General features: G+C 40.4%; 1 protein-coding gene across 5 annotated transcripts in view; it reads right to left on the minus strand.

The window, feature by feature from the left end:
* Positions 1-416: 416 nt before the first annotated feature.
* FGF13 (fibroblast growth factor 13) overlaps positions 417-27,710 on the minus strand; it is a 503,351-nt gene continuing 476,057 nt past the window's right edge. For all 5 annotated transcript variants that reach the window (XM_029240341.1, XM_029240340.1, XM_029240344.1 and 2 more), the window contains 2 exons: positions 3,033-3,231; positions 417-1,836 (listed from right to left, as the gene is read on the minus strand). In XM_029240341.1, the coding sequence (XP_029096174.1) occupies positions 1,700-1,836; positions 3,033-3,231 (336 nt within the window). In that variant the 3' untranslated portion in view covers positions 417-1,699. The remainder of the gene's footprint in view (positions 1,837-3,032; positions 3,232-27,710) is intronic.

Consider the following 27,710-nt stretch of genomic DNA (forward strand, 5'->3'; position numbering starts at 1 on the left):
AATTTTAATATATGTTCTGAAATTTTAATAAAAAAAGAAAATGTTTATGTTTTCCTTCAGTTTTCGGAGGTGGAAAGGACTTGAGGTATTTAGTCCCGTTCCTTCCCTCTACTGAGAGAAATGAGAAACAGAGAGGGGAAATGACAGAGTGAATGGCAGGGAGGGTACTAGAACATAGGTGTCTTCTGTACGATGCATCACTGAATGGGAATGAGAATTCTTCTGTTCCAATCTGAAGTTCAAGTACAACAACTAGTACAATAACTACACTTTCAAGAGTGTTCGTGTTAATATAAATCTCTAGACTGTAGATTATCTGAGGGCAGTGACGTGATGTACATAATTCAGTGTGCAACTCCAGTTTCTACCACAGTTCACGGCACATAATGGACGCTCAACAAATACACGTTGGAGGATTTTTCTTTGAATGAATAGAAAGAGTTTATTCGGTGCGTATCTGGGTATACAACAACAAATATTAAACAACTTTTTTTAAACTTTTTTGTGCACAGGACAGAAAACTGCCTGTACATGCTATGTCCACTTTTGGAACACAGATTTTAACAATTATTAATGCACAAAATCTTACATATCATGCAACTCTATGCCAAGATTCCAACTTTCTTCCATGCAACAGATATGAAGATCTAAATGGAAACCTAGCTAAGTCTTAAACACTTTTCCAGAAGCAGGTATAAGTATATGTTGTTTAGGGGTAACCAGTCTTTTAACATTTCCTTGTACACAATATTCACGCGCCAAATACAATGACAGGAGGACTTATACATACACAGATAAGACATTTCTTATTTTAACAACACGGAAGACAACATCACAGTTCCACAGTTCCTGTCTTTACACAAGAAGCCACAATAGTAGTTTAACATGATAACACAAATGGAATTAAGAGAAATCTATACTTGAGGATAATCTTTTTTTTTTTAAGTAATCTTTACTGACTGGGGTTGACAACACAACACAATTTCTACGCACAAAGTACAGCACAAGAACGCGATCAGAATACTACGAATGTAAAGGAAAAAAAAATTTGGTAAAATCACAAGAACACTGTTACCTTGAGCCTGAGATGCCAATTCAGCTTCAACCCTGAATTTGGTTGAGTTGGATTAAGTGACACAGAGTCAATAGAACCATTGAATTCCAGAAATCATAAAGTTGCGCTATGCCAAAGTAAAGAATACATACGAATCGAGCATAGATAGAAAACATTAAGCCAAGAAAACAACACGGTTCACAGAATTTTGTTTGCCCCTACAAAACACTGAAGCAGTTAATTTTGTTCTGTTTTGTTTTGTTGTTTGCTTTTGAAGAACAATGGTGGTCTTTTCAATTTTCTTGGTTGGAGAGCAATTTTTTTAATCAGCATTAGTGCTGTGAAATGTTTTTGGTTTGTCTTCCCCAAAGCATAGGTGAGATCATGAGAAAATTGGGCAGTCCTTCTCCCAGATTTAATTCACTGATCATGCTTGGCACTCTTTTTTCGCACAAGCTCGTTCTAAATTACGGGGCGTTTGTACGGATGAGAAGAAGGTTTGATGGCAGATTAGAGCAGTGAACTCTGCCTTGTTTGTTTGGTAAACATCATGGACAAATCTGAACTTTTGGGTGAAGGACTGCTAGAATTAACAGCACCTGGAGGTAAGGTTCTGTTACAGAGCCCTTGTTTTGCCCTCACTGGCTACGTTGATTCATTGTGGCTCATGGATTTGCCTCCATTCAGTACGCCGGAGACACTTCTGCTCTTGGTTGGGGTCCCGCTTCCAGATCGGGAGAACTCCGTGAGGTCGTGCAGAGACGGCTCCTTGTACATGGCCACTGCAAAGCACAGAGACACGGCATCAAAGGCCACCGCACTGGCCCTCAACTTCCCTTCTGCCCACTAGGCTTCCAGGCTGGAGGCCAAACCTGAAAAATGCCGCTTTCAAGGACTCAGGAGAGAGCGGACTGGGCCAGATGAAGCAAAATCCAGTCTTGGTACAGAAGCGTGTAGAGAATTCTAATGCCTAATTTCTATCACTGATGGTTTTAGATATATGAGAGGATTAATGAAAAATGCATTTAATAAAGCTCTTAGAAGTTTAAACATTTTCAAACACTGATTTCTCTCAGACTTTAAAATGAAACTCTCCAAGACTCTAGCACAGTTCTTAACGCAATAAATGGTAAATATTATTGTTGTGCTGTAAATAACAGCCCTGGCTTACGCTTATGGAGCACTTAGAACGTGCCAGATACTGTTGTAAGTGCTTCACGTGTGTTATCTCATTTAATCCACATGCAAATCCCACGAGGCAGGTGTTTTTATCCATATTTTACAGAAGGAACTTGAGCTCAGTAATCTGCCCAAGACTACCTGGTTACTAAAGGCGGAAGCTGGGCTTCGGACCCAAGTAATCTGGCTGCAGAAAATGTGCTGTCAAAGGGCGCTGTGTTGATTTGACTGGATGTCTGCCCCTCCTGTAAACCGCTCTTCTCTGCCTGGATTTTCTACCGCTTCTCCACCACATCTCACTCCTTCTAACATCCCTACTTCCTGCAGCCCATTCCTATCCCTCACCCTTTCTCATTTGCTACTAAGCTGCTATTAATGACCAAAAAACAAAACTATGAATGAATGAAAATTGTTGGGACAATACTGTTGGGCCCTTAGAGAGATAGGCCCAAGGAGCTTTCTGATAAGTGTTAAGTATGCACACATTTTAGCACCTGCGTTCCTGTCCAGGGATCATTTGGGCATAATCTGGGGTTCTTGGCTGTCCTGAGTTAGCAATTAAGCTATTTCCACATAAGAAAGGTGTTACCACGTGCAGATATACTATGGAAAAGTTAAAATCAGGAGATTAGATGCTATTGTCAATGCTTTAGTGTTTTTTTAAGTGTAAAATGTTACTGAATTTTTGTATAAATGCCTTAGTATGGAAGAATTACATTCCACTTTCGAAAGCGTGAAAAAGGATTGATTTCAATACCGATACTCATTTGATCCATAGCTGGTATAATATCAAGTTTACCTTTCAGTGGTTTGGGCAGAAAGTGAGCTGCAGGCTTGTTCTTCTTCACATGGTTTCCTTTCATGATCTCTCCTTCTTTGTTCAGACCCAGATACCACCCTCGGCCTGACTGCTGCTGACGGTATATCATTGATGAATATGTCACATAATAATTTTCAAACACCGATTCTTTGAATTTGCACTCAGGTGTGAAATGTTCCTACAAGAGAAGTAAATAAACAAAAGCTCAATATTTATAGCTATGAATTTCATGGAGAACCATATGGCATTATCCTTCAGGAGTTCAGGACATACTTTGTTAGAGCTTGTTATGACTGGTGTTCTATTTTAATAGCAGAAACTATTATCACTGGAAACGAAAACTATATATAACATTTCATGTGATGCTTTAGAAAAGCCCCTAAGTGCAAGTGCTACTGATCAATGATTAGCTCTCTTTGTAATAAGGTAATGGAAAAATCAGAACCAGCCACCTAAGTGTAATGTATTGGAAAAATACAGGAGCCAAAGATTGAAAAGACAAGCATAAAACTGTCACATGGAGCTTTGTTCCCTTCCGGATTAAATGAGAAAATAAACATCCGATCCCTGTACTTAATTTTCATAGATTATCCAGTTACTATGTACTATAATTTTCAATTGCCCCAGGCTGAAATCTGTGTTATACTGTTACAATGCTGGCTGCCTAGATTTCTAAAGAGATGCTACAAAGAAAGACTACCTTTTACTTTTAGATAAACCAAATTGATTTTTTTTTCAGATCATTGGACCTTGACTTAAAAAGAAAAAAAAAATTCCCTCATCACCCCATCCTTGCCTTACAGTAACATTTCACACAAATCAATATAGAAACAAGGAATTTACAGTAATTCTACAAGCAGACATGAGAGAGCAGGCCAGGAGACTTTGAAACCGGCAACGTGGTTTCCTGCCACGTACGTGGCCATGGTTTCTTTGGACTTGCCCGTACAAAAGAAGGGTTCCTGACCCAATAGGCTGTTTTTGAAAACAAACAAAAAAACCCATAAAACCTTCTTTCAAGTTTTGTAATATGTGTAGGTATGCAATAAACAGCTATTTAAAATATCCATTTATAAGCAAAGTGAAATGAACAGCAGATTTTAATCTCTAAGTAATCTATAGAGCAGCAGTGGGTCCACTTGGAGTAAAAGATGATGAGGAAAATGCGAAGTGAGCTACATGTGAAAGTGGCACTAAGGAAGCCATTCAATTTGTACTATTTTGCTGAGATATTACCAGGAATAATTTTTTTTTTTTTTTTTTTTTTTTTTGCGGTATGCGGGCCCCTCACTGCTGTGGCCTCTCCCGTTGCGGAGCACAGGCTCCGGATGCGCAGGCTCAGCGGCCATGGCTCACGGGCCCAGCCGCTCAGCCGCGTGTGGGATCCTCCCGGACCGGGGCACGAACCCGTGTCCCCTGCATCGGCAGGCGGACTCTCAACCACTGCGCCACCAGGGAAGCCCAGGAATAAGTTTTGATAAAACCCTGAAAAAAAACCCACCTTGCAATAAAAATACTGCAAGCTTTCTGGACACCTGTCTTTTCTGAATGATGTCTCCATGGTCCTACCTTCCTTCATGTTAGATAGCATTCCAAGCAAAGCACACTATCTGAGCGACAGACAGTGATTTACTATCAGAGAATCACTTCAGCAAAGAGGGACAGATTCCTCAAATGAGGCAGCCTTTTTCTGAAAGTTAAATAATTGAACACTTTTTTCTGGAAATCCACAAAATCTGTTTCACTCAGTAATCTCACTGGTTCCCCCATCTGGCTTCCAGGGTGCACAGATCAGAGTCATCTTTTGGCATAATTTCAGCCTAGGGGCATACTTGATAGATCCTCAGAAGATTCACACAAATTCAACCTACTCAAGAAGCAATGTACTTCGAAGGCAACTATCACGTGGTAGGAACGAAAGTGTTCTATTTATGGGCTGTGAACGCTCCTCTTTGTAGAATTCTCAACGTAGGGAAAGCCAAGGTATGTCTACAAAGAACTCTGACTAAAATAGTCTCCATGTGTCCTCTAGGGATGAGGACAGTTGTATAGAATGTTGGTTTCGCCTTGCCTAGCGTAAAATGACAATCTAATGTGACATTTAAAATTCTCCACAATTCAGGGACATCCCTGGCGGTCCAGCGGTTAAGACTCCACGCTTCCAATGCAGGGGGGCGTGGGTTCGATACCTGGTCGGGGAACTAAGATCCCACATGCCGCGCGGTGTGGCCATAAATAAATGAATAAATAAATAAATAAATAAATAAATAAATCTTCACAACTCAGTCGCTACCTTGCCTTGTCTCCACCATAGAACCATGTGTGCCTTTGTGCCTTTACAGACGCCATTCATGTCATTTCTGTACCTCTCTACCTACTGGCTTTCCTCTCGTTCCTCAAGGTCTAGCTCAAATATGACTGCCCCTGGAATCATATATGATCTCTCCCAGTCAGAACCGATGACACTCATATTTGTGCTCCCGGAAACTCTATCTACATCTCCAGCATGGCCCCGTGACCCAGGCGTGTGCATTCCTTGCTCCAGAAGACAAGGAATTTGTCTTATTTCTGAATTCACCTTCCAGTCATAAAGGACTGGTCGTACTGTCTAGCACATAGCAGACCACTTGGTTATTGCTTACAGGATCTGCATTGCAGAGATTCAGACTGAATTCGGAAATTCCAGGATTCAGAAGTATCAACCAGTAAAAAGTCTGCAGGGAATTTCCTGAATACCATAGAACGAAATCAGCTGTATATAGAAGGAGGTTGTCATTGCAGGGACAGATCCTGCATGTGTGACTTCGTAACTGTTCAGAATAACAGATACTACACAGACACCGGCACCTACAACATGAGGAGGAAAAACACTCGGCAATTGTTACAACTATTGGAAAATGGCAAGGAAGGACTCAATGAACTGAATGCTCTGTCACATCCTGGCAATTTCTTAGTCATCACCACTAAATTTGGACTCAAGAACTCAGTAGAGAGGGAGGAAAATGAGGCCAAAAAAAGAATGTTGAAGCAACCAAAGGAGTGCTCTGTTTTCTGTGTGTGACGCTGTCATTTTATCCAGTGCTGGAAGGAACAGGCAGAAGAGGCTTGATTTTTATCAAATGTGGAAAGACGTGAACGTCCCACCCAATACAGGAAGGGCCACCAAAGGGAAGAGGGGTGCAGCTGCCTCTCTGTCTCAGCAGTGGTTCACAGAAATAACAGAGATTGGATTGGACCCTAACCAGAGAAGCCCTGTTCAGAGAATACCAGGTAGACATCTGGCAAGGAATCAATCTCCTTTGACTGACCTGAAGCTGATTATCAGCGCTCTCGAAAAAGGTACCGTAGTGGCCTTGATACACAGTAGGCACTAAACAGAGGCAGCAGTCATTGTGCTCTGTATTTAATATGCATTAGATAAATACCTGTTATCATAATAAATGAATTAAAAAGATGTCAAGCATTCCTTGCACAGCCACTAAGAAATTATTTGGCATGAATACAAAAGAAAAGGCGCTTTATATCTTCTAACCTTTTATGCATCGATTTCTCTTAAAAGTTGTTTACCTCTCTTGCATATCTATACTAATTTCAGAGGAATAATGTTAGTAATGTTCAGAGGAATAACCCTGAAAAAAATATAGATATTCAATCTCTCTAAAATCTCTTCTCTGTAATCATCTCTATTCCCCTTAAAGTTCAAGGTTCAGTGAATATTGAACTTCTTATCCAAGGAATCCATACTAGTTAGTTACAGTGATCGTATTTTGGGTGACGAATGAAGAATCTACATTTGCAGAATGAGCAGATCCAGGAGCAAAACCTAATACCTCTCTATTTTTTTTTTTTTTTTTTACCAATTTACTCACTATTAAGGGCAAAATAGTTCTTTGGAGGTTGAAATATCACTGACAAGAAGAAAACATTTGAAACCCTCAACATCAGGTCAGTAGAGCATATAGGAGAATACTTACAGCTACAAATGGTGATGGTCAGCTGCCCTTATCAGGACATACCTCCACACAGACTTTGAGAGGCATTAACGCAATCAGTAACATTGGATACATGCAAAGAACCCCCAGATACAATGGTGTGCTACAAAGCATTTTGGTCCAGAACAAAGGCTCTGGACCTGGGTAAATTGCTATCCTCTTTAGGGTCAGAAGGAGCAACAGTGCCTTGAGTTGTCCCTGGCACCAAGGGCAAAGTATGGAGGAGATGCGTAACTCTCTGGCCTCCTGGAGCTGGAGCCAGTTCAGAAGAAGCATGGGCTGTGATGGTGGCTTCCTTGAAGGGAGCCAAGTAAGGGGCTCATCACTCAGCAGGTGATGTGCAACTGTATCCTCAATAGCCATATCCAAAAAGGTGAGAGCTCGAAAACACCTGTATATCATGTACGTCATTCCCGTGCCCTAAGCACATCTACGATACCACAATACACACACCACGACTAAGTGCCTTCCTGATTAAAAGAAGTCATTCGGCAAACATAGGCCTTAATATCAGGTTTTTCATACTTTTGCCCCCTGCTTTTGTATTTTCAGCTATGCTACCAACAGATAGGGTGGCAGTGTTTCACTTGAGTCTGTACCTCAGTAGGCTTTGAGGAGTGCCATGCCTATTCTGGCCATGCCATGCGGCATGCAGGATCTTAGTTCCCCAACCAAGGATTGAACCTGTGACCCCTGCAATGGAAGCGTGGGGTCTCAACCACTGGACAGCCAGGGAGGTCCTGCCATGACTATTGTAAACGTTTCCTTTGAACACATTTCTCTCAAAAGAAATCTTTTTTAAATGGGTTGCGCTGATTTCCTTGCATCTCAAGAGAGCAGCAGAGTCTCCTCAGGTTGTCCATACATAAAATGGCAACACTAAGGTCCTAGACTGTTGAACAAAGCCTGAACATTGAATATAAGCTTTCACATATGTATACGCTATGTCAAGCGCACAAATCCTGGTAGAGGTGAACGTTTCTCAATACATTTTGTTCTATTCACATGTAATATTTCCACTGGCATCACAGAACATAGAAAAACAGTTTAGACATCGATGAGCGAGCATTTAAAGAAACTTTAAAAAATGAACCTAGTGAAACATGATTTCCTCTTTTCAGCAGGTGCTATAAACATATTATAACTGATCTATCTCTCCCTTTAATCCTCTCACTTCCTTCTCTTTTCCTCCTCTCTTCTGGCCACATTTTCAGTAGCCTGAAGATCCAATTAATTTAACAATTACTGCCAATAGCAAGGGTCACTCTTCTAATTCTCAGCCACGTTCTGATGACAATTTATTTTCTAGGTTTAAAGTTAGCAGGTTATTGAAGCAGGTCTGACTTGTGTGCGTCATTTATTCCCCAGCCTAAAGAAAATAATATGCAAATTAAAATTAGATTTTCAACTCTGTTAAAAAAGAAAACAAAATAGAGTCTTTAAAATATGGGGGGTGACACTGTAACTACCTATATTCTCTATATAAGCTTCCCCTCTATCGGTGATTTCAAAATCCAGGATTAATTATTACATTCAGGATTCTGATGTTCTCTCCCAGGGTATATTTGATGTGAATGAACTTCATTATTACTAAGATCAAGGCGCGAGAAAGGAGAGGATGGGGAAGAGGGAATCAATACTTAGCCAGTGCACTGTAGCTAAACAAAATTATTAATTCAGGATAAACAGAGTTTGGTTTGTTCACTCAGATATCCTCTGGACTGTGGGATACTTGAGGGCAGCTCCTAGCATGGAGCCTGGCTTAGAGTCAATGATCAATATAACTCTGGTGAAATAAATAACAGAAAGAATGAAATATCACAGGAAGAGGACTTGGGAGCTAGCTTATACAGATTCAAAAAAGGGTTAAACGTGGCGAGGTATGAATAGAGGGCTGTTTTAGAGGAGAGACTGACAAGTCAGAACTTGCCTGCCGGGGCAGAAAGAGTAGGTGATAAAAGGAGGAAAGCAGTCTACAGGTAAATTCAATTTAAAAAACTGGAGAGGGAGGGAGAGAGGGAGGAGAGAGGGAGGGGTGGAAGGGAAGGATGGAGGGAGGGAGGTGGAGAGGGAGGAAGAGAAGGGGGACCAATAAAGACAAAACTGATGCTGAAGCTGCAAGAATAAAGAGATTTCCTGGTAACCAAGATATAAGCATTAGACTGATATTCTTGGTCTTTGGGTCCGCAAATAGCAGACACTGCAACTAAATTCTATTAACTTGATTTTTGTAAAATGGCGCAGGGCGGGGGAACACCTGACCTTACAGGATGGACGAGGAGCCAATGAGATGATGTATGTGAAAGAAGCTCTGAAAATTGTAAAGCTCCATACACATGAAACGTGGGATTACTCTGATAATACATGCCCAGAAAACCAAGGCAAAATAAATAAATTCTCTCTTCTTTTCGAAGTTCTTTTCACCCTGGAATCAATTTCTAAAGAAAGCATCTGCCTATCTGTGTTTTATTAACATGGAAGGAGATAAATTCTGCCAAAAATTAGGACTGCACATGAATGACACTCAGTGTTCTCCTCCAGGCCTGGTTCCCCGAAAACTGTTTCGCTTCCTTCCATTTGTCATTTTGGTCTGCAGTCGGCTGAAAAGGCTGCAGTGCTTCGAGCCACAGCACTAAACAAATGAAGTGCTGAAGAATGGGCTTCGTCAAATACCGTGCCACAGAATGACTTCAAAGTACCCATGCTAACTGGCAACCACTTGTAAAGAAACACATTATAATTAAGAATATGCACATGGGACTATTTCTCCTCATATGGTTATAGTGAAACTTCTTGGTAGCAGTTTTGTATTCCAAGATATCTAACAGACATTTTCATTTACCTTATGTTGAGCCCACAAAATAGGGTAGCGGAGTATTGCCTTTTCTCAACTCTTCACAAACAAAAAATGAAAAAAACCCCAAAAGTCAATGAGTTTGTCAACCGATGCCCTGTTTAAAACAGAATTAGGATGCAGATATGACCACATTTTAGCCCTGGGTTTCATGGAGTCCTTTGCATTGGCTTGTTCTGGATTGTCATACATTTCTGTAGAGCAGTCTCATGCAATGTCAAATTTTACAATCTGTTTTATAAAATACACTGAAATAAGCTACAATAAAGCAGGAGACAAAACAAAAACACCATATCCCTTGCAGAGCCTAAGAGGGGTGATTTTTGTTGTGATAAAAAATTACATGATCCTAAGGCCTCACTCAGCTCCAAACCTGGTCAGCAGATACATTCTGAAATGGAAGTAACTTGCTGAGACTTGTGACGAAGCAGAGGGGCAGGCCATACGTCTCCAGGGCTGTATAATTGGCCCAAGGCAGTGTCAGTCTGGCCCAAGCCTTGTAGAAGAATACAGACTGGTTAAGAATCCAATTAGCAGAAGATGGATTTCATTTTACATAAGATATGCTACAGAGACTGTGGCCATCATATTATTTTTTTAATCTTACTAGATTAAATCTTGCTGTTGAACAAAAATCTGTGGAAAAGCATTTTTTTCAACCAAAGAACAATTCTCTAAAGTGAGTAATTCTCTCCAACTTTGTCTATTATGTGTATTAACTCGTGGTGTTGGCTTTTCTTATAAGCAGGGCTGACCTATGTGTTTTGAAAGGGGAACCAAATATCAGATATGATTTCTAAAAATAAACTTTCCTGTCTTTTGGCTGGTTACTGGAATTAATCTGTGACCATTAGCTAACTATTCTCCATTACTGTGAAGCTTTCTAATTTGTGGCAAGATTCTTCTGTATAATAACTTCACAGGGGGATCTAAGCCCATCGGCAAGAGAATGACTTTGGGAATATTTATAGTCAGTGAGAGAATAAACTTAGTAGGCTGTATCCTTTTAAATAGCTCTTCCAAGCTCCTGTCCAAAAATTCAAAGCCTGGGAACTCTGAAAACTTTTCCTAGACATCCAACAAGCTGTCATGTAAAGGAGAAAGGTTCTTTCTGCGTAGATCAATTGAAAAAACTCTGGCAAGGTAGGTGGCCTATTAAAAATAAAACCATACCCACGTGGGTGCATAGCTTGTTCTAGTACTGCAGGCAATTGTGAAGGTGGTAATTCTGATTTGTACTGGATAGCGGTTGTGTTAGATTTGATAGGGTCTGTCTCTGTAGAAGAGAGTCATTTACAATTGCCAGGAGTCTACTTCGTCAAAGACTTTCAAAGAAGACTTCTTATTTTTCCTCTTGCACAGGTAGGAAAGCAATGCCACTGCTCAGAAGGAAATCACTAATGCCTGCTTTCCACTGCAAACCAGAAAACCTGGAATCACAGGGCAGGGTGCAAAGGCCTCATCTATAAACCAAGGATGAGAAAGATGTCGTAGAGGGCCATCGGACTGCCACATCACATAACACCTGCAAATGACTTCTGGGGATAGGAAATCTTACAGAGTCCTATTTCTACGTAGAGAGCACATTTCCACTAACATTTGCCCCTTGAAATGAGCTAATGAAAGGATGCTTGCGACAGTCACTTACCATGAGTCTGAGTAGTACTCAGGGGTAGTCAGTTCATTAAGTTAAGACTCAAATGGAAGAATTCATTCTCAACTACTCCTTACCCCGGGAGCCTAGGCCCCTTTGCGTATCTAACGATCTGACTTAATCTCGACAGCAGGCCTCTGTACCAGCTTCAGAATGGCCTGAGAGAGGAGTTCTACCACCTCACAAGTGAGAAAGCCACAGGAAAGAAGCCCTTAACAAGCCATTCCCTTATGAACTCAACCGCAAGTGCGCCTTTTCACCCAAACAGTCACTGTGTAGACAAGAGCTGTGATGTCAATTCTCTTCTCAATGGACAGTTCCAACATTGGCTGAAGGTTCAGCCGCCCCTCCTCCTATTCGTGTGCCCTGGCTCTCTGAACACCAAAGAGCTCTGTTCAAACCTGCCTCTTCCACCTTCCAGATTTCTGACTTTGGGCAATTTACCTGGGCTCTGATCTTGCATCTCTAAGAGGAGAATAGCATCACGTGCCTCCCAGGGAGGACTGCAGGGGGCATGGAAAGCACCTAGTGTATGTGCAGGTGCTCACAGACTGCGGGATCCCTTGCCTTCACTTAATTTTCTGTTCATGTAACAGCAAGGAGAATGCAGCCTCCTCCCAACTTGAAACTGGTATGAAAAGTAGTGGTTATCAGTGCCAACAAACGGAGTAGAGAAGCACCTTTCCAGTTCACAGAGAGGTTCATGTTACACATTAACTGTATGGGTGAGGATTGCTTTCGTTAGTGATTCCTATGCAAGGGTAACAATACATGAGCTCTTAATATGGGGCTTAAGATATCCTAGGATTCTAAAATTGGAATTACTGCAATGTGTATCAGTGAACCCACATGATATTAAAGAGATTTGTGAACTAATCCAGTATTAATGGCCCAAATGACATCTACATGTCTCATTTTAATGCCACAAAAGTACAACATTATCTCATTTCTTTTGTTCTAAACCAGTGTTTTGCTAGTTCTACTTTCATAATGCAGGTTACTAATAACAATACTGAAAAATCTAATAGTACCTTATGTTTAAGCAGTGCCTACTTTTAAAGTTTTCTACAACTGCTTAAACAGTTTTGGCATTCGAATGAGATAAGGGACAGTTTAATAATGATGATGATAAGAAAGGTAATGACTACAATGGATTTGGTGGACCTTTTGTTTTTTTAACAGTTGAAAAACTTCATTCTTCTACTGCAAAATACTCATCTCTGAATCTCAGCACACTTGGGTTTTTTTTTTTTTTTTCTTTTCAGGGACCTCTCTACACTCAAGAGTTTTTAGGGGATGACCCCAGAGCAATTTTACTGAAACTAGGCACAGAGGTGGGTAACCGGTCAGAGTCCTGCATATGTGCATACGCTCGCAATAGAGACAGACAGACTGACAGACGGGGGTGGCAGACAAAAAGAGAACAAGAAGTGAACCCAGAGAAAGTCCATGCGATGATTTCTTCTTTTTCCCAATTCTGTAATCCTGGGGCCTTTGAGAAATGCCTGCTATTCCCCACCCCGTACAAGGGGGAAGGTGGGAAAGTGAGCCATCTCACTTGTTGGAGAAGATCTGTTTCCTGTCCCGATTCCCAGCTGTGCTCAGACCTCAGGGTAAAATCTGAGAAGCCACCTAGGGCAGGTTGTTCTTCTGTTAGTATCTATAGAGGAGCCTGATAAACGAATAAACCCATTTCTTCCTAGAGATCTTCCTATATGTAATGTACATCCATCTCTGAAAGAAAAAAAGGGGATCCAGGTCTTTCGAGAAACTCAGGATGAATGCAAAGTTCATTAAAATAAGATACTTTGAAAGATGAACGTTGCTATCATAAAGTGAATTATATTTTCATAAGAGGAATGTAATGCTCAGATGTGTAGCTATGGTGCAGTAAACAAGACAACGGTTCCCTATTTATGACCAAACTGTGGTCACCTGTGATGCCGTTTATTATAAGCATCACCTGGTATCATGGTTAGGGAGAAACCACTGCAGGGAAGCCTGAATTCTAAGAACGCAATGCTTTACAGGAGTGTTTAGGCCGAGTATCCAGCTACAATTCATAAATGAGCTTTTGATAGCTTAGTTTAAATTAAATTGGGTCTGTTCTAGATTTCCTGAAATACCGCAACATTTTTAGATTAATTTTTTAGAGGGTTTTGATGACATTCAATTTTGAGATAGGCAAGTTACAGTTCTTTATCAAAATATGCAATTTCAATTTTCAAATATTTGTTACCTTAAGTATTACCGGAGTTTGAAAACACAATGCAAGAATATAATATAAACTCCGAGGATATATCAAAATGATTAATACTTCATAAGCTTTGCACAACCATGACCTGTTTGCAATAATTTTCAGCTTCCATTTTCAACAGTGTAGACTGTTAAAGCATTTGCACGAGAATGCAAAATACATAAATTATCCCTGCAGGGAACACTTAAAACTTAAGGTAATTATATAGCATAGAAGTGACTTCAAAGAACTCCAACAAAATAACAAATAATTCTACAGTCACCCTTTAAAATGCTTATTATTCTGTGTTACCAGTGATCTTGACCACTAAAATCCCTCTCTTTACAATTATATTCACATTATCAATTCTTACTTTGTTCTTTTACCATCAAGCTCTTACAGCTGGCCCTGAAAATTTGCATGCTGTAAAAGCTGAACTAGAAAGCTAGTAGAGATGAATCCCCCAGTTATATCCATGCTGTGAACAGAACCACAACACCCCCTTAATATATCTTATCATTGCACTTTTATACTAAACACGCATCCAAATCAGGTCCTATTTTTTACATTCCTCCTGTTCAAAATCTTTTAAGGGCTCCCTGCTGCCTACAGGATAAAAATCCAAACTCCCTGGCCTGGTGTTCAAGCCCTCCACAATCGCGCACATGTGTTCCTACAACTTTAGCATAAGATTCCTCCAAACCAGCCAGACTGGAGAAATAAGGCCAGGACCAAAAGGAGCAGAGATTGTTTCTTATGAATGGAAAAATATCTCCTCCAAACCAATTAGTGTGCTTCGGAAGCTGGGATAGTCACTGTGATTAGAGGTAATATATATATATTTTTATATCATATATTTTATATATTTTAATTCAAACAAACGCCTTGCGCTTCTGGAACAACCGAGCAACCTCATGTCATGGTTCCACGCGCTGTGACTTAGCAGGGGCTGCCCCCGGGTATGCAATTCTCTGGGGGCCACTTGCTAATAATCGGCACCTCTTCCTTTCACAGCACACGGAGGAAAAAGAGTCAAACGTCAGCGTGCGAGGAACCTCCAGGCTCAGCTTCGGCTGGGATGCAAAAGCACTTTACAATTGATTATTTCTGAAGACTTTTCACAGTATCGAGGAAGAGGGTAATGAAATTGTATCTGAACAGAAGGAAGCTAAATTATTTATCTCATACTAATTTATACCAGACGGCTGGTGATGAAAAATCTATACTGGCAAATCTGCTGTATATATTACTTTAAAGATAATCAAGGGGGCTAAAACTTTAAATGGTCACAACATATTTGGATTTAGTTTTATGGCTCCTATCGATTCCATACATAGGTTCTTCTACGTGCACGTGATTGGGACATGATAAATCGTATCACCAAGTCATTAGAAGCTGCATCATCTATTCACGAATTACATCAGCAGTTGGATTGCTTCTCTTTCTTTAACCCGCAGAGAGAACACATTTGGGATGTTGCCACACGAGGGTGCCTACTATATCCCTCTGCATCAGGAGGGTGCAAACGACACTCCTTCCCCAAGAGAGAGAGAAGGAGTTGGCCCTTCAGCGAGATCACAATCCTCAGGATGAAACTCCCTCACTGAGCTTCAGGCAGAACGGGTTAAATGCTGACTTCCGACTACAATAAACAGTTGATGACTGGAAGGGAGATAGGGTGTACCAGATGTACATCCTTTTCCTTTTCTGCCCAAGTTATGTCTCCTGGGAGAGGGTTGTATGGGTTCAGCATCCAATTTGGGCCTGTCCTGGATCCACTTCCTCTCTGCTCTGAAGCTCACCCCTGGACAAAGCCCAGCCTTGTTCTTTGGTTGACTCTCAAATGCCAATTGTTCAGGGAAGGATAGAAGACATTCAATTACACGTGCTGGTTCATATCAAACGACGTTCACATGAGCCTAGCTACTCGATACTGTTCTCCAGGTAAAGCAGGTAAAACTTCTGGCCCTGGAAAGGAATTGGTTTGTGTACAGAATCCCAAAGTATGATTCGCCTAGTGAATCAGAGCTTCTCTGAACAACATCTTTATATAATGTTTATTATTTTGCAGAACGTGCAGTATCATCTCTGGTTGACTTATGAAGATCAATTATCTTACATAATTATGGGGGTTATATGCCTTCAAGTCAACAAAGAGTTTTTGAGTGCCTATCACATGCACCATTTTTCCTAAACTAGATGCCGATACTCATGGTGCTTTAGCACTCTGGGGAGAGCAGTTGCTGTCCCCCAACAGCTGTCCAAAGAGCACTTCCCAAGCTGCAGCCAGAACTCATGCAATGCCCCCAAGTGTGTTCTTACGGTGAGAGACAACAGACCAAAATTGAGTTCCACAGTCTATTGTGGCCAAGCAAGATACAGACCTACTGTGGGTGAATATCTTCCCACTACGATAACCTGATTGAGCATTTATTCCATTTGCAAAGGATTCATTTAGTAATCTCATCTGTTACAGTTAAGTGTTCTGTCAGCAGCAGCAGCAGCTAAGCATTTACCAATCTCTGAAAAAGTATGACCATCCCAGGTCAAGGTATAGATTAGAATGGTAATAGCTTATGTTGAAACCTAAAACCAAATCCTTCAGAATCACATGAGAATGACCAAAGTTGCCACTGTGATATTACCTAAAGGAACATAGAACCCGTACATTCTATGACTAGCCAAACTCGAGTTAATTCAATCATAGTAACTAACTGCAAGTGATACTGTACACCATCTGCCAATATAAGATAATAAGGCTCCATTGTTGAATCACTGTCCTGCACGGCGAGGTTACTAGTATTCCAATCACCAGCAACAGTATGCCGTAAACACACTTTGGTGTCGCTGAAGTTATACTTTCTGCAATTCTGATTTATTGAAAGAATGTTTTCAGAAGCCAGACATTTGCAGAAAATCATAGGGAAAAGGCATGAACGGGGGGGCTGTGAGTTAAGTGACCAGAATAAAAGACAGTACGAATACTCCTTTGAGTGAACACTAACAGAGTTTCAAATCTCAGAGCTTTGGGGGTGACTCCATAGGCCATGCCCAGTTGTCAGGGACTTTGCTAATTTTCTAGCGTTACAAAGAACCAGGAGGGGACAAATCAAACGGATGTGACGCCATCCGAACTTCGGTGTTTAACCTTGCGCCAACACATCAAATTACCGGTGCGGTTCCAGTGAGAAAGCAGAGATGGGTGTATACACAGCAACCGGTCACTAAAGGACGGACGTAAACACAGAGTCGGTGTGAGAACTGCTGCAGATTACATTTTGTCTTCTTAGCAACATTAACTCTCTGTTCTTTTAAATAGTCTTAATGCTTATCCAAAGTTGCTTACTGTATTTTGAGTGAGCAATAACAGGTTCGATTTTCCCTGAGCCTGAGTCACAGCCTGGTAGTAAATTAGCTGCTCAGGAAGGTGCGTTACTTCCTTGAGGCCACTGAGCCATCATTTAAGGCATTAAAGCTTGCTTTCATTTATGAAGATGCTACTGACTCACTTCAGTAGGAGTTGTTTTTCCTGCACTGCTGATGCCTGAGTTAAAGGAATGTACTCGTTTTTTTTCCTCCTTGCAGTATGGATGGACTGGGCTAATGACACATTCTTGTCAACTGCATTGTGACCCATGGAGCAAATGCCCATGATGTTTATTCTGCAGCTGCAGAACAAAGCAAAGTCCATGAGGGCTGGGGGAGACCGTAGATTCCTCGATAGCATCCTCTAATTGACATTGACTGCGTAAGTGGCCACTAGTGCCATAAAAGCCACCCTTGTAGTAAAACAATAATTTACCACATGAGGCAAATCCTGTCGCTCCTCTACTCAACACCCTCCAATGGCTTCCCTTCTCAAGAATCAAAAGCAGAGTCCTTACCTTGGACAATAAGATCATATGTTATCTGATCCCAGTTATTGATACTTCTCTATTCTAGTCTCTCACTTGCCCTTTTTTTTTTTTTTTCACTTTATGTCAGTTACACTGGCTTCCTAGCTTGTCCCTTGAACATGCCAACCATATTCTCACTTAAGGGCTTTTGAATTTGCTGATACCTCTGTCTGGAATTTTTTTCCTTTAGATGTCCACCTGAACCCTTCCTTCCTGTCCATCAAATGCCACCTTAACAGAGAGGCTTTCCCTGACCACCCTATATGAAAGCTGCCCCTATCTCTCAGCATGCCCTGTCCCCCTAACCCTGCTTGTTTCTTCTCCAAAGCAAATTATGTATGAATTTGTTTATATCTACTTCTGTCTACCCGCTCTAGAACATAAGCTCCACGAGGACAGGGACTATATTCTGTCCATTGTTGTATTCTAGTACTTGGAACAGTGCCTCAAGCTCTGTATTCACGCCGTAAAAATTTGCTGAATGAATAGATGGGTGAATTCTGGTGGTGTGATAAATTGAAGGGACAAGTTAGTCCAGATTATTAAGGTCTCTGCATAAGTATTAAAGAATTAATTTGTCATAAAATGGTATTTTGGCTCCTTTGAGGTACAGTTATTGGGGCGTTCATTTTCACTGTGGTTATGAACTGCATTATAATTATAAACCAGCAACTCTACCCGGAGAAACAAAATAAACCTTTACTAACATTCTTTTGAACTATACATGAAAGGCTATTCATAAAAAATGGTAGGTCAAGATGAAAGGAAATAGCTAAAGAGAATAATACCTTTGAAAAGTATGCCAACAGGTAATTAATCATTGAAAGCAGCAAATCCTGATGGCTAGTAAATTTCAAGGGCTTATCTTGTAACATATGCAAGTGCAATCTTCTCCTCAACATATTAGAAATGTCAGTTCCTTGTACTGAACAAAAGAATAAATGAAGAATACGTCTTTCCCAAGAAGATGCTATTATTTTTGATGATTTCATTAAAATACATTAAATAAAGATTAAAACACTAAAATATCAAGAAGAGTTTAGCTAGGGCCCTAGTGCTTCACTCTGATGTGTTTTTCATGGGGGTTTAATGCCTGATATGACTTGTGCTTACATTGCCCCGTGTAGAGCACAGGCATCTCAGGCTGAACAGGTGCAGTGTAGAAGGGTTCACATCTCATTTCCTTGCCGTGGACCACATTTCGTCTTCCACTTACCGAAACAAAGATAACGATTTTTAAAGAAAGAGGGATGTTAAAGAAGAGATAAATGCCACAACTTGCTAATTAAGTACAATGGGATACAAAAACCACTTCGGTGCCACACTTTAGATGTTGTTTAGAGAAAGGAATAATTTGGAAGGAAGCACAGTGAAGGAGAAAGAAAAAAGAATGGTTTAATTGTGAATACACTTTGCATAAATAAACATTTACATTTGTCAACAGCAATAAATGCAAACCTTACCACTACTGCACTCACTGGATGATTATAGGAGACAAGTGCCTTGCTTAATATGGACCCAGAAGGAACTTTATCTAACCAAATGCCTGGGATGGTTTTGCCAGTAGTAGAGGTTCAGGGCCCTGATCCAGGTGTAATGAAGAGGTTTGGCTGTATTCCCTGTGAGATAGTCTCTTTTGGATATAAACTAATGGACTAGATACTGGAACCTTATAAAATAAAGCAACATGCATATTAGGCCTCTAGTTGTTCTTTTCATGGAAACTGGTTTGTAAGATATGCTCACTTCAATCAAACGTCTTGGCCTGTTGATTTTGACACACGGGGAAAAGGAAAAGTGGATAAACAGTCCTAACTAAAGGCTAATGGCAAATAGCAGCCCAGAACTGTAGTACTTTCCACTCTCTTCTTCATTTTATGTTCTATATTAAGGCAACTTTGCGCACTGGTTGAGAAAATAGGTTTTCAAGTCAGACAGTGGCCGAGCACAAATTAGAACCCAGGTCTGTCTAACCGGGTAAGTTTGGGCAAGTACTGTAACCTCCGGCCTTAGTTTCCTCACCCTTAAAATGGGAAAAATAATTTTCTTCATAGGGCTGTTGGGAGGATTAAATAGGTTAAGATTTGGACTAGGCTGCCTAGCCCATAATAAGGAAGAGAATTTTCTAAAGCAAATGTTTTAAATTCAGGAACGAAGGGCACTATTGTAGGACACTGGCATTCACGTAAAGCACAATTACTCTGTGCCTGAATGAAACATCGGGGCAGTGCTGGCTGCTAACAAAGTCGTGTCACTCCCCTGTGCGAACCAGAGCGGGGCTGACAACCAACTCACGCTTGCGGTCAGCATCACATCTGCTTCGGGATGCTTTAGGCGTTTGGTTCTGAAAATGGGGTGGTGGCAGGTACTGAAATTCTGTGAACTCATTTTTGGGGTAAAGTCGGTTTTTCTTTCTGTCCTTAACCAGTCGTCCTTCGAGCAGAGGTTAGGATCCTCTCCCTTCAAGAACTGAAACAACAGCTGGTAAACATCTGGCTAAGAAATCCCTGGGGGGTTTCTCTGGATATGCTCTTCCACTCCTCTGCTCTTTCTCAGCTTTTGAGGAGTGAAGCTGCTTCTCCTGTTGCCAGGCAATGAATTCCAAGAGCTTAATTTGGTTAGTGACTACTAAAAATGCATCTCCTTCTAGTGCACCTTCTTGCCTACATCCTAGTTCCTAGGCCTTTTTTGTTGTTTTGTTAATGCTGACGTCTAAAATTGCTGTTCAGTGCTGTGCTGCAACGGTGATCTGTTCACGGCACTCTTCATCTGCGAGTGGGCACTTGATTGTAATCAACAGTTCAAAGTCTGTTTCTTCCATTTGACTCTAAGCGCAGAGAAGGCAGGGGCTGTGTTTGCCAAATGTCAGGCAATCAGTGGATTATTGCTTGAATGGATGGATGGATGGATGGAAATATATATACTATAGGACTCTATTATGAAAGGAGTAGAAGGACTAAAGATTCAAAAAAGAGAGCAAGAAACATATTTATTCAGGATCTTACTAACCCGCTAAAGTAAAACAAGAAGAGCTGAGATTGGGTGTATAATTTGGTGAGACAGTCAACAGTAGGCGGAAAAAGTGAAGAGAGAAAGGGTTAAGATGTGCTAAGGAGGGGCTACCAGGGTTGATCTATGCGTGTGATAGTTACTTGAGAAGGAAACTGCCTTTTAGGGGCTGCTATCCTAAACAGATTTTAGCCAATCAGTATCGATATTACATAATGACGGCGTGAAAGGATAATTATTTAGTATCCAATCAAAGGATGTGTAATTAATATGAAAGTGTAATGATTATGTTGCATCCAACCTGAGGTTAACATTTGGAGCTCAATTGCTAATATTAATGCTTTGCATCTGTTCACAGCACATACGTTGTTATGCTAACCCTATGTTTGGGGGGTGTAACTGGAGAATGCACACCTTCTTTGGGGCCACTCTCGCACGTGGGGCTCATACCTGTGATCCTAGGATACTTTATTCATTCACTCAGCAAACATTTATTGAACACCTACTACATGCATGAAAAGTTGAGACACTAAGCTAAGCACTAGGGCTGCAGAAGTGGACGAGACATAGCTGTTTTCTTCTCTTTCGGAATTTACAGTCTGGTTAAAGAAACGAGAGATAAATGTGCAAGTACTGTTGGCAAGGCGAGTATTGAAGTAGGAGTTATCACAGTACACTATGGGATCTTGGAGGACACACAGTTAAGCTATCTAGTCAGGGAAAGAGTTGCAGTTTGGTAGACCCAGGTTTAACAGCCATTTTATCCTGAGGGCCACTAGATAGGCCCAGTCACAACATTGGATATTTGATAATAGAAATGGCCGACATTTATTGAATGCTCACAGGATGTCAGTAACATGCACAGGGCTTATCCTATGGAATAGGAGGAAATACCATATGGAAATCCCATAGGTGCTGGGAGGAAAAAGAACAGAGTTGCCTTGGGAAGTTTTCTAAGAAGCCTTTCTCTAGGCTGCAGTGGCTTCTCACAGCTGATAGCAACAGAGAACAAGAGGCATCCTGTGGCACTCTCTCTTGGTTGGCAAGGAGTTCACCTGAGCTTGTTGGAGGGTGGAGCATAGCACCTTGGGGTTCTCGTGACAGCCAGTGATTCCACAGTGCCCGTCACCAGAAAGAAGTATATGGGTCTAATGGGAGTAAGTTTTCTGGCAGACGCCAGCAGGTCACTAGCTTAATGCTGGAGGGTAAAAATGGTTTTAAAAATGGTGGGAGGAAAGGAAACAGCCTTCTCTTCAATCTTCCATGTAGCTATTACTAAAGTATGAAACAAATGACAGGTGGAGAGAAGACAGACACAATGTCCAGGGAAACAGAGATGGCTGGGAAATCCTCATTTGGGAACATGGTGAGGCATCTTAACCATGGACGTGCCATATACAGAAAGGAAGAACGTGCCAGCTACAGGCATTGTTAAGGCCTAACTTCCGCAGCCTGACTGACAGTGTTGTATTTAATGACCCCTATCGAAGCTTTTCAGAAATGATGGTATTTCATAGATCACCCCTGTACACTCTGAGCTCGATTCCCAATTATTGGTAAAATGACTTCTTTATAGCGTCCTCCTTGAAGGAAGCCTTGTCTTTAGGAGTTATAGAAAATCAGTCTCAGCAAAAACAAAGCTAATTCATTGACACAGGTTCATGGATGGCCTATGGGCAGGGTACTATACTAGATTCTTGGAAAGGAATGAAAAGATTTAATTGAACCTCTGGTTTTAATTTTAACCCCCAAGGGTCGCATTTATTATGAATAAACACAACCCATTAAAATCACTAACTGACAGATTAGGTGTCTATGTGACTCCATCAACTACTAAAATAACATTAACCACTCCATATTCTTCAATGATCTTACTAGAACCAAACACAGATTCATCTCTAGCAGGCACTGACTTCATACCAGAGTGAGCATGTAAAAGATGGACATTTGCCTTTACCCCTAAAAAGCCAGTAACAGGAGCCTTCACTCAAGTCACATGGGTATGCACAATCTATCTGGAAATATTTTAAAACTTTGACCCAATGTTATACAATGATATCGCGTGTGATGCTGGAGTAACATGGCTTACTTTTTATTATCTCAACTTTTCACTTTATGGGTACGGCTATATGCTTAAAGAAATCAAATCTTTTACTGATGACTGGGCTTTATGAAGGCTTACTCTGGGAATTCACAACAGAAATCCAGTTTATTTTCCAGTATTTCACCTGCTGAAAGAAATCACCAGCCCCCACCATGATTACTGCTCTGATGCCACCAATCACAACCTGAAATATTTGATGACCCTAGGTTTTTGATGATTCTGTTTCCTCCTCAATTACTAGAGAAGACAGCAGAAGAGTCTAGTGAAGGTCTCACCTTATTGATTTGCTTCAGATTTTTAAAGTGAGCTGAGAGTAAGGTATTTATTACGCTTAACTGGTTGGTTTATTTTCTTGAGTATCAGCATGAAAGTACAGACTGTGAAATAAGTTCCATTTGCACTCAAGTAATTTTCCCAAGTCATTTTCAGAATGAGCAAAAAACGTGAGCCTGTCGAAACGGACAAGTTTCCTTTAAAGAAAGGTGCGACCAAATACAACCAGCAATTAGGAGCAGAAATCGCCTGCACTACAACAGCTATCAGCTAAGGCGCACAGCACATGTGGGAAACTAATCCTTGAAAATCTTGTTTCCTTTTGTACGGCTACTTAAATGAAAGCACCTAGCTAATCCAATTATTCCAACTGTCCCTTTAAAATTAAATTTTTGATTTATTTTGGCTAGGTAGATAATTCAAAAGTTATGACAAATTTGAATTCAATTGACCGGTATAGAAGAATTATCATTCTTCGGAAGTATTACAGAAAAGAACTTTCCAGTTTGTCTGAAAAATGTTTGTGCATTCAAGGGTCTGGAGTAGCTTCTGTAAGTCCAGTTACATTCTTTTAGATCAAGGAGTTCTAATGCGGAGGGATCCTGGGCTCTGTCACCCCATTTCACTAAGACTCTTACTAACGTCTGGCAAATGCTTTGAACCTTGGGTTTCACAATTTATATAATGGAAAGAATGATACTGACCTTTCTCATTCATACGTTAAGGGGTGATGAATACTATTTCTACAAAGCCATATAATTACAGCTTGATGTTTTTCACATAACCGTCTTTAAAGAGGAAGTTATGTTTTAAAGTGGAAGCCCTCATCTCCTGCACATTCTGACAAATACCTCAAATTGAAAGAAACTGCCCCACATCACACTTCAATGATATAAGGCGAAATATAGGATCTTAACTCAAACTGATGGTGAAATACCAGCTTGCTTTTTCTATCAGTCTTATATAATCCTGAAAGTTGGTCTTCTTATCTCTCTAATCCTTCTGAAATGTGAAGGACATGAGTAATGGCTTGAAAAAAAAAAGAATGACAGATCTTCACCATCACATTAATACCTTCTAAATCAATGACCTAAAAAGGTTCCACAGAGTGATTTTTAAAAAATTAAATGTAAAACAAACATTGGAAACATAACCATTTTTCTTGTTTCCATTAGCCATGTACTTTTGTTAATTTAATGTATACTTGGAGTATTCATGTCTAAACAAAGGTATCACATAGATTATTAACTCATCATTGGTCAGGGGAAATAAAATTAACTGGATTTCCAATTTAATCTGTCAAAGGAAATCATTGTTAGAACCCACTCCTTTAAAAGTGAAATGGTATAGCCTTTCCTGAAAATCCTTTGGGTTGCAAATAAGCGATGGCAGCCTTATAATCTTTTGTTAATCCATCTGTATATTTTGTTTAAATAATTTACACCTTGTCTAGCAAGGCAAGCCAATGATTTGGAGTGCCCTTCCTAGAAGTACTCTATGGAATACATTCTATTTGAATGCCGCTCTATCTATGTAAGATATTTTTCATTTTTAGAATACGTGATTTGCAATTTATTATATTTGCAGGAGTTACATAGGGAATACATGCTCACTTTAGTATTCACCCAACAAAAATATAACTGAGAAGAATAATTTCTGCACCAAAGACCATCTTGTACAGTCCAAGGATCCAACAGAAAGACATCTGAGGAGTTCTGCTCCTTTAGACAATATACACTGTGTTCTTTCCAGAAGTCTATTACCACTACTACTGATTTTCTGGAGGAATTAGAGATGGTAAATGGATAACAAAGAGACCCAAACTGCGTGATTGCTTGGCTAGTATATGTCATTTTCCCTTCTTGCCCCAGTCTCTATCAGAGCTGTCTTACTCAGCCTTCTCTTTCTGTTGCACACTGAATAAATAAGAGCTTGGGAAAGTTTATTAGCAGTATAACCCTCAAGTCTCACCCTGTCAGATGCTTGGTGTTCCTCTATAATTGGCATTTGTGGACGCAGAATAATGATTTGCTTTGTACCTATTCCATAAATCTGAACTGTGATTCTCTTCTTTACTGAGAGACCTACGACGAAGTAAGGCTCTAGCTTTCCAAGCTCTGATGCTGAATCCACTCAGCACTCTGGAGCCCCAGTGGGGATGAATGAAAATATTTCACTGTGAACTCTGGTGATGTTACTGCTGCCGCATTACTTTACCATACCCAGGAGTCCAGGAGGCAGCATGATTCTGTCGGGAAGTCTTCCTTGTTCCTCATATAGCCTTCTGTTTCAGCAATAATATTAGATAGTAATTTAATTTATCTGCCTATGATTACTTTAGTTAAAAAAATGAGAGAGGGAAAGAATTGCTAGATTCGGTGAGATAAAGATATAGGAATAAAGATGGATACTTCTTTATTCACGTTCACGGGTAGTTTGCCATTTTCATGTGTTTCGTTCTATAGGAATGGTTTCATTTTATTTGATTCGATAATTGGGATATAATGAGAAATAGAATCAAGCTGTGAAAATGTTCATGACAAGATCTCTCTCACTAAACACTAGTTCTTTAAATGTGATGCAAATTTCATCAGGTGGTTTGAACCATCGTTATCACCTTAGTCTTTGGGAAGAAGAAAACACAATCTTCAATAAAAATTCTAACTTGCATATTAACCAAGTTTTGCTTCTCTCTGGAGGAAGTAGGATAAGATGCAAATAAACAAAGCTTCAGTATAAGAAATGAGGGAATTTGCACTTACATAAAGCCTCATCCAAGTCTATGTGAGAAATACAAAAAATTCCACATTAGTCAAGTTGAAATTCATGAGGTCCTAATGATGTTCCTGATTTCTATAGGCCTGGCACTGAATGATTGACTTCCTGAGCACTGACAAAATCAGATCCATTGTCCTTTTAATTTTATTATTTTTTCCTACGAAACAGTTCCTTTTCACACAAGAGCACAGTGATAGGCAATGACAAGTACAATAAAATGGAAAACGTTCCCAGTTAACAATGAATGATTAAACTGTCTCAGTAGCTGTCAATACGGTTCCATATTCTTGCTGAATGAAAAGACGCCTTTGGAATATGCTTTAACCATGATTTTAATTTATATATTGTTCAGCATGAAAAAATTAGCTTACTAAATAATGCTTTCTAAAAAGCATTATCCAAAAATAAATCGCAGCAATCAGCAATACACATACTGAAATCTTCCTGTCCAGGAAATTCCCACTTTTAGGTAGAATAAAGCATGTCTCCATGACAGAGGAATAAAATGTAACTCAGGTAAAATGGCACGTCTGACTCTGAAAACATTTGGATTCCGTTCAAAAGTTGCTTCTGAACACTAAAAGCAGCAAGGGCCTCTTCAGTTTTCCATTTGCTGATTGTTTCTAATCTACTCTGCAATAAAAAAAACACGCCCACGCCGTACTAGTGGATAATCATTAAGAAGGAGAGAATGGCTTTTAGCGAGCTTCCATCCACAGTCCAGAGGAATGCATGGGCTATGGGGCAGAGACTCTGATGGCCACTGAGTAGTTGCTGGGTGCTGTCACCAGGCAGCTGACAGACATGATAGTTGGAGGGTCCCTTTGCTCCAGAAGGCTCTCGGCTTTCACATTTCCTTTTTCATCGTCTGCTCCAAAGCCATATTTAGGGTTTCTAAACTACCTGTGCTTTCTAAGGAGCTTCAGCTTGGACAGGACCAGCTCCTCCCCCAATCCCAAAAGCCAGATTCTGGACTAATGGAAAGAAAACAAAATCAGCATAAGTTATTCAAGAGAACAGATTGACCTCAAATGTGTTCTTGGAATTCTGTATTGGGCAACATGGTGTTCAGGGCAGAAGTCTGTCTTCCTAATTATATTTTGCTTAGGTGAATATTAAAATGATTGTGTATTTTCTGAGCCTCCTTAGATACGGAGGAAGAACTGGGAAGTTTAAGGCTGAAATAGCATGGAATTTAAAATTTTCTACATGTACAAACCACAATTTTCCATGTCCTAGTTGCTTCTAATCAATTCTGAGCCTAACTGCTCAACAAAATCTGTAAAGTAGTTAACGTCACCTTGATTATTTATACACAGATAGCTGAAGGTTGACTACTGAGCCTTAAGGAACAAAATCTACACAGCAGCTGATGCCCTTCATGAACGAGGACACAGTAAATCCACACTAGAAACCAGGAAAGTTGTTTCCAAGCTCAGGCCTCGGGCAGAGGCATCCATTAAAATCTTGAGAATGGCAATATTTGAGTTACATTCGCATTCTGTATCTAGTCCCAAATGAGTCATCCTTAACTACTCTCCCTCACTCTCCAATATGTAAGCATATAGTAAATGAATGGACATATGGTTGCGGATAACCTTAGCCACAGACATGCAAATAAACCAGCACATGTTTCACTTATTAAAAAGCAAACTGGCAAACTATCTAAAATCCAAATTTATATGAGAAATAAGAGCTGGAGTGGGGGGGGAGGGGGAGGCGTGCACACACTCTGTTCTATATTTTCAGTGCTTTGTACTTCACCAAATCGTTGCAGCTGAAACTAGTTATTTCAGAGTCACGGTGGGGAAGCCCTACAGAAAGTCCCACAGCATCTTCTGTGAGTCACCTGTCTCTCTGG

Source organism: Monodon monoceros, unplaced genomic scaffold, assembly GCF_005190385.1.
Source record: "Monodon monoceros isolate NGI ecotype Baffin Bay Population unplaced genomic scaffold, NGI_Narwhal_1 Super_Scaffold_22, whole genome shotgun sequence".
NCBI lineage: Eukaryota > Metazoa > Chordata > Mammalia > Artiodactyla > Monodontidae > Monodon > Monodon monoceros.